Genomic DNA, 16443 nt, shown 5'->3' with positions numbered 1-16443 from the left:
TCAAGGAAGGATAAGTGGTGAATTGGGAATCATTTTACATTCATCAACTAATTTTCATTTTAAATATTATGTTATATTGGGTGTATGTAAACCCAATATAAACATATTGGGTTTAGGTACACCATAAAGGAATATTACCCACATAAGTCCCCCAACAAAAATATAAATGATTGAAATGCAACTTTTATAATTTTTTTTACGAAAAATATTTATATATGCAATGTTTATATAATCCTATTATACAAATTAGATAACAATAGGAAACTATGATGCAAATAGACTTCCAACCCAACTAGTTTTAGACTTGGAACTTTAAGGCTATTATACTATAAGAAAAGTAAATTGAAGAGTAAAAAATTTAAACAAACAAAACCAATAGTTTTCCTTAAAAGAGATTATACTCTGAGAGGAGAACACAAACATATGGAAATGCTACTCAAAATCTTAGAATTGTCTTCATAAATATGCATGATGAATAATATTATCTCATATACTACTTGAATCCTATAGGTAATTATAACCCTAAACCATGATACATATCCTTATCTCTTGAGGGTAATGGCTACCCACAACCTTGGTGTTCAAGGGTTCTCTAGAAGTTCAAATGCCCAAGTCAATGTTGTCTCTACAAATATGACTTGGAAATAAACACACGCGTTATTATGACCTATTGTTATATTATTGAATTTTGGTAAGAAATAGATCACTTTGATGGTTTGAACAATACTTGGAAGGGAAATCCATTGAAGAATCTCTTATAAATTGGTGTATGAAAAAAGCCACAAATTTATATAAATCTGTCTCTAACATCAACCTACAAAATCTAATTGTCTTGATATTACAAGCACCTTGAAGGCAATAACATTCATTCAGTGGATAAACCATGTTTAGTAGTATGATAGCTCTTCTTTCTCATTCAATCCATTCCCTAAGTCTCACGACTCCCACTAACGTGATTTCACACCAAGGGGTTTTGTTTATACATAAAAAATATCACTCACAATAGATACATTCGTATCCTCTATACATAGGATACAAATCCTTAGCTCGTTAGGGTAATGACAACCCATAATGTTAGTGGTAAAGGCTTCTTTATAAGTTAAAATATCCATCCAAATCAAAAATATTCATTTTGTCATTTTTAAACAATAAAGCCTTAACATGAGACATATTTCAAAAAAAAGTTAGAAGGGATCAAGTCAATGTTGTCTCTAGAAAGATGGCTTGGCAAGAAACAGTAACCTTATTATTAGTTATTCTTATACTATTGAATTTTGGCAAGAATTAGATCACTTGGAGGTTTCGAACAATACTTGGAAGGGGAAATTCATTAAAGTTTCCCATAGGGATTATTGTATGATCAAAGCCATAAAGAGATATAAATCCCTCTCTAACCCTATCCTACAGAATCTGGTTGTCGTGAATTTCTAAGCTCTTCGAGGATAAGGATATTGAAATTTTCTATCACAAGTATAAATATCCTCTTAACATTTCCTTAATTTAAGGAATCATGCATTTTAAAGCATTCCACAAATGAAGTCATAGACAAATATTTTCCTTGTGCATTCATTTTATAGATATTCCTATGTATTTTCCCATAAAGAAAGGACTAAGAGATTATTACACCTATCCCTCATTCATAACATTTATTTCAAGGCTACGTTGGGTCATGACACAAATAAATTTCGTGAACTTTTAACAATAAAACTACTATGAATTCTCACTAAGTAAAATGTGAATTCTCAAATCCAAATTTATGGAGACTCCATTGTTCTAATTCAATGAATGAAAGGAAAATTCACCATGTGAAAATTCATACTACAACCTCCTTTTCATGCCATTCTACAACTGAAATTATCCTTCTCTCACATTTCATTCTCACATGTTTATAGGGATGTGAACTACGAAGAAAACAAGCTATTCACGGATGGAGAGAAAATGGGATTTGGAAGATCATTAGCAAAAAACAAGAGAATCCTTTGAATATGTTCATGCCCTTTAGTTCTCAATCTGTTTTTCTTACTTTAGAGCTTTGTGATTAATTTATCTTTATTTATTTTTAAACGAAGTTCCTATGGGAATATCAACTAATTTTTTCCAATGTATAATGACGACTATATATTTTGTTCAAATTTTTTTATGAGAACTATATATATTGCTTAAATGACATAGATCTGAATATAAAATTATTTTAAAAATAACTTTGGAATTGCACTTTTTTGACTAAAGCTACAAGTCTATAAAGGTAAAATTTGAATACTATCTCAAAATCTACCATTGTCATTTTGTATTTATAAATAAAATTGTTAAGTTTTTTCCATTGAAAAAAAGTCATATCATTGTAATTTCTTATACATAAAATGTAGTAAGAATAAAATCTAAGTTAATCTACTAAAAGGGTTTTTTTTGTTAGTGATTTTATTGAAGGATTGACTCTATTTATGTCGATCCTACTAAATATATATATGTTGTTACATTTTTACTCTATGTAACTTAATTTACTATAATTATTTATAGTTAGTCATAATATTTGAATTATTCAATTCAACAATATCGAACAAAATTTATTATAAAACATATTTGTATATGATAAATTACTTGTATTTTCCTTAATTGCAAGGGGAAAAGGAGAAAATACCAATGGTATAGGAATCTTCACCGAATGAAACTTCCTAGTAAACATGAGTTTCTTCAACACTCATCAAAAATATTTTTTTTTGTAATTTTCAGTATGACTCAAACCTTGGTATTTACAATAAAAGAAAACAATATATGTGTGTGAGAGAGAGCGAATAATAATAATAATAATAGGTTGAAAAATATGCATATAATGGAGGAAATGATGAACAAAAGGCTTGAAAGATTCCATATATTTGAATCTTTCTTAGAATAAATATGGAGAGTATGCTATGGGTTTCATCAATAAAGGACTCAAACCATAACCGCATAGTGCTAGACCTAAACTCTTGCTTAGATAACCCCCTCGCCCCTTGAAATTAAAATAAAAAATACGAGGACCCCTTCATTTTGGAAGTGACCAAGGGGAGCTGGAGACCTTGTGACCCATCCTCACAAAATCTCATCCCCTCCAATAGCTTGCAAATCTAAAAATATGTTGTAATCTCTTGAAACAAAAAATGGAAAAAGAGAGAAGACAATAACTTTTAGAACTAGAATCTAAGCTTGAACATTGTCTCAATGAGGAATGGTAGGGTAGTATATCATATAAACAAAAGGAAGCAATAAAGTCTTTAGCGAAAGATACACTTTGACAAAGAAAAAGAATGGATATTGAAATTTGGAGCCTTACGGTTGCAAGTGGGGAATGCAATTACAAATTTTTTCCATCAATTTGAAAAAAGAGGCAGACCATCGACATGATTTGGGCCATTAGTAGAGTAGATGAGATAAAGGCCACACCCTTCCTCAATCAAATCCTAGAGATGAGATTTTGTCATTGGACACACCCCCTAGATGACTTGTGAAGAGGTTGGAATTGTATTTGACTATGCACCTCTGTGAACCACTATGAATCTATTCAAAGCATGAATGTTCATAGATGCTTATATAAACATTTCTAGAATCTATTCAAAAATCAAGAATACCCATAGATGTGATTCAAAACATTGTTAATCAATTTCCTATCTTCATTGACCAAGAAGGAACTAATTATTTGATAATTGGGCTTTTGGAGAAGGAACTACTTAGAGTCTTGCACAATCTATAGAAGAATAAAAACCCCACTCCTAATGATCTTCATGTCAGATTTTATTATTTATAATAATATACACAATTAATTTAAATTAAATTATATTTAAGAAATTTTAAATTTAGAAAACATTTTCATAAATGTTTACCATAATAATATTCCAAAATCATGTGTCATGTGGTACCAAAAACATACTCATAATTTATGTAGCTATTACATTTCTATGTGGAAATTCTTCATGTTTAAAGTAAAAATATGCTTTGTCTTTATTTACAAAGTTTTGTAGTTTTTGGTAATATGAAATCCATGCAAGAAATTTTGTAAATTAAGTTAAACAATACCATCAGATATTTATAAATCACTTAACTATTATATGTAAAACAAAATTTTGAAAAAAATATTAAAAATTTGTTGAGTTTTTTATTCAAAATGTACTTCAATCTTTATATATGTGAAAAAGCCTAAGGAATTTATTAAAATTATTATTCAAAATATTAAATAAACCCGGAGAAAAACATGGATTAAGTGGAAATACTTAAAACAAAATTTTGAAGAGAATATTAGAAGTTTATTAAGTTTCTTATTCAAAATGTACTCCACTCTTTATATATGTTAAAAAACTAAATATTAAAAATTTATTAAAATTCTTATTCAAAATATTGAATAAACCATGAGAAAAATATAGATTAACTGGAAATACTTGTGAATAAAAAAGAAATACATAAACTTTATATATATATGGATCAAGAAGAAATACTTACCTAAACTATAAAGAGGAAATACCTACACTATAAACTATATATGGATAAAGAGAAAATACCTAAACTATAAACTATATAGGGATAAAGAGGAAATACATAGAGTATATATGGACCATCAATGGATCAGCCCAACTATATAGGGATAAAGAGGAAATACGTAGACTATATATGGATCATCAATGTATTAGCGGAATTTCTAGCACGCCCGCTTAGTGAAGCCCAGACGATTCTTCTATGTGTCATACAATATATACAAATTCCTCGACTGATAGTTTCCTAAAATAGCAGCAGGTCCTAGAGGAATGTCGGAAGGATAAAATACCAAGCAGTAAGTACCATTGCCCTGAGGCATGAAACAATTGACCTCAGGCAGTACCATGGCGGAGCCACTGCTGAAATGGAATGAAAACTTAGGGAATTGAATATGGGCCACACCAGAAACATTGTAACACAATACATAGAAACCTGTCGGTTGAACTTCAGGATATCTAATCTGAGAAGAAAATTAAGCTTTAATCTGGTCAACGACTGCTGTGGGAAAGATAGTGATAAAAGTGCTGAATCTATGATGGTTCCGCCGTCGCCATAATTGTCAATTGTGGATATACTGGAGGGCAGTCTCAAGTATTTTCCACCAATACTCACCCCTTGTAGACCAACGTAATAGAATTCGTTGTATCCCACAAAGTTGTTTAGAAAGGGAGTGTATTTTAAACTCATATTCCTGGGAACTGCTCTGTCGCCAAGCACTATCACGCTACCATTGTTTTGATCGTTAAGGCAATATGCGAATTTATGAACACTCAGCTGGGAAGGCAGAGACAGTTTTCCTCTGCCAAATCCTGCAATACCAGCAATCCCCTGCGACGTCACTGAGCATCCGAACCCAAATTTAGTTATGTGTCCACTGCCCGATGGCAATGTCAAGGTGTCAGTCAGTAGATGCCCGTTCGCACTTCCGGAGCCATATTCAAGGTCATAGTCTGGACATGTCCTCGAGCACTTGTCTGTACACGTCCCCGAGCCCTCATAACACAGATCTCTGCACTTTGGATCTGCACACCGTACAGAAAGAGCAGACGATGAATAAGGGATCTAAGAAAATCTCCAATCCCTTCTCTTGTTGAACCAATTGTAACAAGTTGAATGACACTAATCAAACCCATGGATGACTCACACCCTTACACACATCTATAAATGGATCCCTCATCCAAGAGATCTAGAGGCTGGAATGTTGTGAATTGCAAGTAAGTGCTGATAGTTTGTAATTGAGGAAAGAGCATTGTATTCTTGTTGGGGTGATCTTTCTATTTCATGAGTTGAAGAGGGATTGAAGCTGGGAGGATGATGTTGGATCAGACAACTGAGTTGTAATTCTCCCTTCTATTAATAAATCTCTTCAAGTTTTCTTCCATATGATTGTGCAATTGTGAATGCTATCATTTTTTCATTATATATTTGATTCTGTAATGTTTATGTTGTAATAGATCACGATGCTTTGACGATTCTTTGTTGCTGTACTTGTGCAAGTACTCTCCAAGCGTGTTAAGTACGGGGAGGAGTTGCAGGATTTTTCAAAGGGGAGAGAGATCAAGCAAGGGATTAAGCAGAAGTTCCAGGTTGGTTCCATTATATTTCTCTTATATGTTACACATAGAAGAAATCATTGGATTGCTTTAAACTATTGTTTCTAGGGTAGCTACCAAACCTAGAGGGCTAGCATTCTTTAGGAATACTAGTTTTCCTAGAAACAAATTGGCGACTCCACTGGGGAAAAGGGGAAAAAACTTGAAGAATTTATGGTAGCAAGTCGCTCTTGAACATGACACTTTCACTTCATCTCAATTATTGAGTTGGGTTGGGTTATTCTGTTCACCAGTCATCTCACCATTGGTCTTTCTTACCATCCATCTTTTGGGGTTAACACTACCAATTTCATCTCAGTGTCACCGACATGTTCAAGAGAAGTCATTCAGTTGAGAAATCACCATCCAGTTAATGAATCATACACTGCAATACCTCCAACCTCCATTTTTTCATGACCACCATTCCTGAACCTTGTGTCGTCAGTTCATTTTCACCTCCAAAAATCATTTTCTTCGTTTCATGTCATAGATGTGGTATACATCAAGGCCCTCCTACGATGAGTCACTTCTTGTTGAAATCAGCTCATTATCCAAGAAGATTAACTTAGAAACAAACCTTTCAGTGCTTTGAAGCTTGCATACATCAATGTCAAGTTTCTCACTTCTGGCGACACGTTAACATCAATGGCCTTCGACTGAAAGATTTTGCGTGGTGTTCGACATCGGATCATATATTCACACCACGTGAATTGTACTGTAGTACCTTGAGGGTCATTATCATTATTGGTGATTCCTTTCGTGTCTGTTAACAACTCACATCATTGGCTGGTAATCAGGCGATGTCTTTCCATGTTCGACTTCAGAACATCTCTTCATATGGATTGACTTGTACATCGAGCGAAGATTGAACGAGTTTGAAGACCCTGGATCTAGTTTCATCCATTCGGGTTGCGATATATTCAGGGATATTAAAACATCAAATGTACAAAGGCTCTGCACAGATGGTCATCCTAACCATGGATGATGACTCTATATCTGAAGAATCACCAGTCTGTATCTGCAAATGACTATCTGATCTATGTACATGAAATGAATTTATAAAGCTGAGCATGGGAATGCCTCCCTCAGCTAGATCATGAAAATTATATTATGATGATGTATTGTATTGTAACTTATGTAGGTCACCTTCCAGTTCAAAATTTCGGATCCTCATGATAAAGCATTTCACCTGACATGAATATTTATGACCACATGCTTTAGGGGGCAACTGTTATAAACATATTTGCGCACATCAACCCCAAACTTATATGTCAATGTATTAGGGCTCATCAACCCTTAAAAGATTTGTTTCATACCCTAAAGGAACATAGTCATCTGAATACATCGTTCCCCAAAAGTTCCATTTGAGAAACCATCCAAAAATTGCCTAAATTGAACCATATAGACTACGCCACTGGCCAAGTGCGATGCATACTGAGTGGTACAATGCTAGGGTGCAATGCATACTATTTAGGCCTTCTATAGGGTGCGATGGGCAAGGATGGACAAATGTCCAGGACAATTTGCTAAGTGGTTGCTCATGGAATCTTCTAGAAACTTCTCCAATGCCACTTGCCTCTCTGAATTCGCCCAAGGATGAATAAGGGATCTAAGAAAATCTCCAATCCCTTCTCTTGTGGAACCAATTGTATCAAGTGGAATGAAACTAATCAAACCCCATGGATGACTCACACCCTTGCACACATCTATAAATGGATCCCTCATCCAAGAGATCTAGAGGCTGGAATGTTGTGAATTGCAAGTGCGTGCTGATAGTTTGTAATTGAGGAAGGAGCATTGTATTTTTGTTGGAGTGATCTTGCTATTTCATGAGGTGAATAAGGATTGAAGCTAGGAGGATGATGCTGGATCAGACAACTGGGTTGTACTTCTCCTTTCTATTAATAAAGTTCTTCAAGTTTTCTTCCATATGATTGTGCAATTGTGAATGTTATCATTTGTGAATGCTATCATTTGTTCATTATATATCTAATTCTCTAATGTTTATGTTGTAATAGATCACGATGCTTTGACGATTCTTTGTTGATGTACTTGTGTAGGTACTCTCCAAGTGTGTTAAGTACGAGGAGGAGTTGCAAGATCTGTCTAAGGGGAGAAAGATCAAGCAAGGGATTAAGCGGAAGTTCGAGGTTGGTTCCATTATCATTCTCTTATCTGTTACACATAGAAGAAATCATTGGATTGCTTTAAACTATTGCTTCTAGGGTAGCTGCCAAACCTAGAGGGCTAGCATTCTTGAGGAATACTATTTTTCCCAGAAACAAATTCTTGTATGGACAATTCACGATGCCCTAAGGCTAACACATTTATGTGCTATGTTATATCATTACCCTGCACTTTAATAATGTTTAATTTTATGAAGTTCATTTCATATGTGTTTTTTAAATAGTCCCTTCATTCTACATACTTAAAGTAATTGATATAAATTTATTCCATCTCTTACAGGTCTTCAAACAAAGGGTAAATTTTATTGTCCAGTTTATGGTCCTAAGAATAAATCTTGTCCCTCAAGAATATTAGGAAAGGAGGTGTTTGATGAGTATAGACACTTCCTTTCTAAGAACCATTGGTACCAAATTGCTGAAAAACATCTTTTCAACGGGAAAGAAGAGAATGGATTAAGAACATTAAATGATACCTTGTGCATGGAAGTTGCAATATAATAGAGTCTCTTAAGGTATGGATCGAATTGTTTACGTATCAATATACATGATATGTTGGATTATTTTATATTTTTTATTACATTTTATTCAATGTACTAACTTATAGGTTATGTTTTTGTGATAATATGTTTAACTATATACAATTCACGTTGTAGGCCATCAAGGCATCAATAACATGGAACTTCCACAAGGAATGAAATGTTATCCCGAGAAATTCAATAGACTCACCTCTTATTAGCACCAAGAAATTATTCACTTGTTTGATGCAATGCACATCAAGAAGAATGCAACAAAGACCTTATGGCGAATCTTAAAATGGAAGGAGAGATAAAGAAAAAATTGTCGAGATTTGTAATGACATGAAGGATGGAAATCATGAAATGCAAGGTGCGATTCATTCAAATAATGATGGATATGGCCAAATTATAAGTTCTCTTCCATGGTTATTGAGAGAGAGATAAAGAAAAAATTGTCGAGATTTGTAATGACATGAAGGATGAAAATCATGAAATGCAAGGTGCGATTCATTCAAATAATGATGGATATGGCCAAATTATAAGTTCTCTTCCATGGTTATTGAGAGAGAGGCAAAGTATGTTAAAGAGGTTATTGGAAAAATTAAATTTCCAACTCGATTTTGTTTAAACATAAAAAATATCCTAACAAAGAAAGGTAAATTAGGTGGGGTAAAAACTCATGATTGGAATACCTTCATTAAGGTAATTATTTTGGTGGATATATTTTTACACTGGTGAAACATATTATTAGTGTTTTTTTCTACTAATTTGGGAATAAATAATGGTCGATCATTATTTTTGCTACAATATGTTCTACCTCTATCTCTCCTAGACCACTTTGACAACAATGTCAAATAAGTTATATATGATCTTGGAAAATACAATGTGAGGTAAGTGGAGATTTATGTGCAAAGTGTAATTTGTTCAATAATTTGTTGTACAACTTATATTTGGCTACATGTGTTTTGCTTGTCATCATCTACTAGTATATACTTTTCTATTCAAACCTGTGATTTTCTTGCTTCATTAGTAGTTATATGGAGTGAGGGTCTTTGTCAACTAAGTCACATTTAATGACTTAATGCGACTTGGCTTGTTTATGGATTCAAAACATTCCTATCCTCTTGATTGCAAATTTTCAAATACCAAATAAGTAATTAACTAAATTGTTGTTTTAAGAATTTTAATTTAGGTAGGCAATGTGATATGTATGTGTATACACACACACACACACACACACACATCCACAATGTTTCCCATATTAATTCAATGTCTATATTACCTAAGTCATTTTAGTTTCAATTTCATATTTGGCATACATTCGTTAAAGTAACTATTTTGGTGTATATATTTGCACACTCGTGAAATATCTTGTTAGTGTTTTTTTCTACTAATTTGGGAATAAATTATGATCGATCATTATTTTTGTTACAATATGTTCTACCTCTATCTCTCCTAGACAACTTTGACAACAATGTCAAACAAGTTATATATAATCTTAGAAAATACACAAGGTAAGTGGAGATTTATGTACAACGTGTAATTTGTTCAATAATTTGTTGTACAACTTATATTTGACTACATTTGATTTACTTGTCATCATGTACTAGTATATATTTTTCTTTTGAAACCTGTGATTTTCTTTCTTCATTAGTAGTTCTATGGATTTGAGGGTCTCTATCAACTAAGTCACATTTAATGACTCTACGCGACTTGCCTTGTTTATGGATTGCATGCATTCCTATCCTCTTTATTGCAAATTTTCGCATGCCAAATAAGTAATTGACATAATTGTTGTTTTAAAAGTTTTAAGTTAGGAAATGTGATATATATATATATATATATATATATATATATATATATATATATATATATATATATATATATATATATATATATATATATATATACATGGAATTTCCCATATTGATATTAATATTCAATGTTTCCATTGGTATTCAATGTCTATGTTAACTAAGTCATTTCAGTTTCGATTTCATAGACATATATATGAAATCAAAACTGAAATGACTTAGTTAACATAGACATTGAGTATTAGTACTAATATCAACAACATTGTGGATGTGATCAGAGGCCCTAAATGATGATGGAAACTAGAGGCATGAGGGATTATGACCTCCATCACTAGTTCTATGAAGTCAAGGGCATGCGATCGGGTTCTTTGTTAACTAAGTGACACTTAATGAGTCAATGACTTAGACTTTTTGTGGATTGGGGTCTCTTGATTGCAAATTTCGACAGGTCTAGTAATTGTTGTTCATCGAATTTTAAGATATTTAGGAAATGTGGAATTTAATAATATAATTATATATATATCAAATTGATATTGAAAATAATTAATTAACAAATATATTGAATTTTTTTTTGTTTGTTTTTGTTTTGTATCGAAATGTTGCCTTTTTTTGGGCTGACCCAGATTCAATGTTATACTGCGCACCAAAAAAACCTTTAATCATTGTCCCTTTCAGCAAAAACCTGCAAGCAAGTTGTAGTCTCACCTGAAATGACTATGGGAGGATGCAGAACCAAGTTTCTACAGCCTTGAGGGATGATACAATGTGGTATTTAAGTGTTTTCTTATACTTAAAATTCATAAATTACTTCACATTCATACATTACTTCGCCACATTACATTCATCACTTAAACCATACCATATAAATCCATAAAACTTCATTGTACTAAAATAAATTTCAACTCTATTCCATTGCTAAGTTACAACAGATAATAAGCAAACAAACACATGAAGTCATATATTTTACTATGGTTCATCCCAATGTGGGACTACATCCACAAGAATTGTTGCTTATAATAGAGAATCTGTACAACGAACAGTTTTTGGCTTGTGCATTTTGCTGCAGAGCCTCACCTTCTTTCCCAAACCACAATTCACAAAGATACAACCATTCAATACATGATGTGATTCTTCAAGACTAGGATGTCCTCCTCTTTATTATTCATCCCTATATATATTATTACATTGAGGGATATATCATCGCAAGACCATGGTCCATTTAATATGGACTCTGCTAATACAAGCTACCATGGTCAGAAACCATTCATCATTTACAACATAGTATTCTTTTACAAAAAGGGAGGGGATTTGATCTGCTCTGAAGCCCATACACTTCTCCACTGCGACATGCTCTTTGCACTCCACTGCATCCTTTACTTTGCACTCCGCTCCTCAAAATGTGGAGTCTTCATCAAAATCTAGGCCAAGTTGTGTTGTGCCCAACATACCCCCAACACTCACATGTGACTCATCTCGGGCCACTTAACTGATTTGCTTCTAATTTTTTCTACTATATTATTGTAGGCCTGGTAGAACTGTTGCAGAGTTTATTCCACCTACTTGTCTTCTTTGCATGCTTCCTCCAACAGTGGCTCTGTAACATGTTCCACAACCTTCTGAACCAATATTGTTTCCCTTTGTCAAATCTCCTGAAGCTTCTCATCCACTATCTACAATAATTGGAGGGCCTAATCCTGCCCAGGTCGAGTCCTCTCTATCAAATTCTTCTCCTCCTTCTTTAGTTCCTTAATGTTCTTCTACAGGGCCTTACTCTCATTAATTTTCGCGAGATTCTGCGAGATTGGCAAAGTCTCCGCAGATGCCCAAACTTCTTCTAATTGTTGTCGCTTTTGTTGCATTTCCTCCTACAATTTCTATACATTTTGATCTTCCTACAACGAGGTCTAAATTTGAAAACTTTCCTCCAATAAATTCCCATAGTTTGCCAATGATGCGGAGATGATGGCCATTATAGTCTTAAGGTTAGTCTCCCTATGATCATGTTCTTCTTGTGGTTTACTTGGTTGCAGCTTCATTTGCAGCTCACTAATCTGCATTTCGTACTTGAATTGTATTGCAGAAATTATGTCCTTATATCCCTTTACTGTAAGGCAGAGCTTCGTAACCTTTTATTCTGCTAGCTCTTCTTCGGGGACATCAAGGTCTCAAATTTATTTGCATGTTTCTTCCACTACCTCATGTGTCATGTGTCATGTGGTACCAAAAACATACTCATAATTTAGGTAGCTATTGCATTTCTATGTGGAAATTCTTCATGTTTAAAGTAAAATATACTTTGTCTTTATTTACAAAGTTTTGTAGCTTTTCATAATATGAAATCCATGCAAGAAATTTTGTAGATTAAATTAAACAATACCATCAAATATTTATAAATCACTTAACTCTTATATGTAAAACAAAATTTAAAAAAAAATATTAAAAATTTGTTGAGTTTCTTATTCAAAATGTACTTCAATCTTTATATATGTGAAAAAGCCTAAAGAATTTATTAAAATTCTTATTCAAAATATTAAATAAACCCAAAGAAAAACATGGATTAAGTGGAAATACTTAAAACAAAATTTTGAAAAGAATATTAGAAGTTTATTAAGTTTCTTATTCAAAATGTACTCCACTCTTTATATATGTAAAAAAAACTAAATATTAAATTTTTTTTAAAATTCTTATTCAAAATATTGAATAAACCATAAGAAAAATATAGATTAACTGGAAATACTTGTGAATAAAAAAGAAATACATAAACTTTATATATATATGGATCAAGAAGAAATACTTACCTAAACTATAAAGAGGAAATACCTACACTATAAACTATATATGGATAAAGAGAAAATACCTAAACTATAAACTATATAGGGATAAAGAGGAAATACATAGAGTATATATGGACCATCAATGGATCAGCCCAACTATCTAGGGATAAAGAGGAAATAGATAGACTATATATGGATCATCAATGTATCAGCCGAATTGCTAGCACGCCCGCCGAGTGAAGCCCAGACGATTCTTCTCTGTGTCATACAATATATACAAATTCCTCGACTGATAGTTTCCTAAAATAGCAGCAGGTCCTTGAGGAATGTCGGAAGGATAAAATGCCAAGCAGTAAGTACCATTGCCCTGAGGCATGAAACAATTGCCCTCAGGCAGTACCATGGCTGAGCCACTGCTGAAATGGAATGAAAACTTAGGGAATTGAATATGGGCCACACCAGAAACATTGTAACACAATACAGAGAAACCTGTCGGTTGAACTTCAGGATATCTAATCTGAGAAGAAAATTCAGCTTTAATCTGGTCAACGACTGCTGCGGGAAAGATAGTGATAAAAGTGCCTGAATCTATGATGGTTCCGCCGTCGCCGTAATTGTCAATTCTGGATAGACTGGAGGGCAGTCTCAAGTATTTTCCACCAATACTCACCCCTCGTAGACCAACGTAATAGAATTCGTTGTATCCCACAGAGTTGTTTAGAAAGGGAGTGTATTTTAAACTCATATTCCTGGGAACTGCTCTGTCGCCAAGCACTATCACGCTGCCATTGTTTTGATCGTTAAGGCAATATGCGAATTTATGAACACTCAGCTGGGAAGGCAGAGACAGTTTTCCTCTGCCAAATCCTGCAATACCAGCAATCCCCTGCGACGTCACTGAGCATCCGAACCCAAATTTAGTTATGTGTCCACTGCCCGATGGCAAAGTCAAGGTGTCAGTCAGTAGATGCCCGTTCGCACTTCCGGAGCCATATTCAAGGTCATAGTCTGGACATGTCCCCGAGCACTTGTCTGGACACGTCCCCGAGCCCTCATAACAGACCTCTCTGCACTTTGGATCTGAACACTTTACAGAAAGAGCAGACGATGACTTGCTGGGAAGAAAAACGGTGGTGTATCCAGGGCACGGGGATGGATCCGGAGTACATGTATAATTCGGGGTGCAGGGTGCCCACACCACACTACTGCCAGTGTCCATGACCACCAGTAAATCCTGCGGAGGAGTGCCCACAGATAATTCAATGTAATACTCAGTGGCGGTGGCGTTATAGAAGAGAGGCTCCTTCACTCTCACCCCTCCTCTCAAAGACCTTCTGGTGTGAAGGGTCATAGACATTCCATTACACAACAATATTGCAGCAGAGAGTTGCAGTGAGAGGATGATCAAGAAGATGAAATCGAACTTGGAGGCCACCATGTTAACGATTATGCGAATAAGCTAACACGGAATAAGGTGAATGAAATTGCACCATACAGTTCTGCAATGAATGATGGGAGCAACGATGATATATGTTTGAATATAAATGGGCAATGACGATGGCAGCAAGAGGCACGGGGGAGTTTGTCGTTTGTGTGTATTTTTATGAACTTAATTTTTCACACACCAAATAATTAATTGATTTAATTGTTGTTTTAAGAATTTTAAATTATTTAGGAAATGTGATATATATATATATATATAAGAAGTTGAAAGTCAAATGAATTAGTTAACCTAGTGTGCATTTTTATTTTATTAAATTTTTGTTGGCCAAATAATTAATTAACTTAATTATGGTTTTAAATTTTTTAATTATTTAAGAAATGTAATATATATATGAAGTTAAAAGTCAAATGAATTAATTAACCCAGCAATAAGCAAAATTGAATATGATATATATAAAAATGAGAAGTTAAAACTGAATTGAATTGGTTAACATAGACATCGAATATCAATAGGCAACCTAGAATATTAGTTAACAATAGGTCGGCGTTTGAGAGCGAGAGTGTAAGGCCTTCGGGAGTGAAGTGCGACGGGCACTCGTGCACGAGAGCGGGCGCGCGGGCCGGCGCACCGGTGTGCGGAGGAAATGTGCGACGGGAACGCGACAAATGCATGCGGCGAAATGTGACAAAATGAAGAACACTTATGCGACTAAGTGTTGAGCGTGAGCTTTTATATGCGATGTGAAAAACATATGAAAGCCGACTTGTAAACATGGTGCATATGGGCATACGATGATGGTTGTGGGGTCGGCCATGGGGCTGCACACCCCATGTAAACCCACGTAGGTTTCATATATATTTAAAGAGCTTGAGCTCATTTGAACCATCGAATCGAATCATCACTTCTACGCATAAGAGAGGGGTAAAACTTGTGCAAGGGAGAGATAGAACTGCGCATATCTCATGCGCTCTATCAAGGTGCAGTTTTGGTGTATTCTTGTGCCGGTTGAGGTGAAGGCAAGTGTGCCGGGGTTCGATTTGTATGTAGATTTGTGCAGGACTTGGTAGAGAGGAATAAGTGGCTCGGGTGAGCACTTCTTTTTGTGCAAGGGTGCACATGATTGTAAAAGCAGGTTGCTTATCTTTGTAAATTTGTCTAAGTGTGAGACTTGGTTCGGTCAAGACACACTTGTGTTGTAAATCTGATATTTTAATAAAATTGTCGGGCAGACTCACATTACGGGGAGTTGCCCCTCTCCTTTATACTTGTTGCATTTGTTATTGTTCTCGATATAATTGCATGATGATAATGAATGAGTATGGGCTTCATTAAGTATAAATTATAATTGCTTTTACTTAGTTGCGAAACACAATCTAAGTATGTTAATGTGAAAGTAGGCGTAGTCCACGAATGTTAGTATTGGTGAAAAGAAAGTGTTCGGTGGTGCCGCACCTTGCTACAAGCGGTTGGAAGACTACCGCAGGGGTAGGGGCATGACAGAGAGGCCCCTAATGGCGATGGCAGCAAGAGGAACGAGGGAGTAGGATATCCATCGTGAGTTCTGAGGAGGGAGGGCGAGGGCGTGAGTAAGGTTTCTATCAACTAAGTCATGTTT

General features: G+C 34.5%; 1 protein-coding gene across 1 annotated transcript; it reads right to left on the bottom strand.

The window, feature by feature from the left end:
• Positions 1-13604: 13604 nt before the first annotated feature.
• LOC149144251 (aspartic proteinase nepenthesin-1-like) lies at positions 13605-14822 on the bottom strand. The gene has a single exon (XM_089452091.1). It carries the CDS (start codon positions 14820-14822, stop codon positions 13605-13607), a length of 1218 nt encoding a protein of 405 aa, XP_089308217.1.
• Positions 14823-16443: the final 1621 nt, after the last annotated feature.

Source organism: Pinus tabuliformis, chromosome X, assembly GCF_031772625.1.
Source record: "Pinus tabuliformis cultivar Carrire ecotype Pingquan chromosome X, CPIR1, whole genome shotgun sequence".
In the NCBI taxonomy this organism is placed as follows: Eukaryota; Viridiplantae; Streptophyta; class Pinopsida; order Pinales; family Pinaceae; genus Pinus; species Pinus tabuliformis.
This window is presented reverse-complemented; position numbering and strand designations above follow the sequence as displayed.

Coding starts and splice junctions, on each gene's coding strand:
- LOC149144251 (XM_089452091.1), bottom strand. CDS start 14,822: ATGGTGGCCTCCAAGTTCGATTTCATCTTCTTGATCATCCTCTCACTG.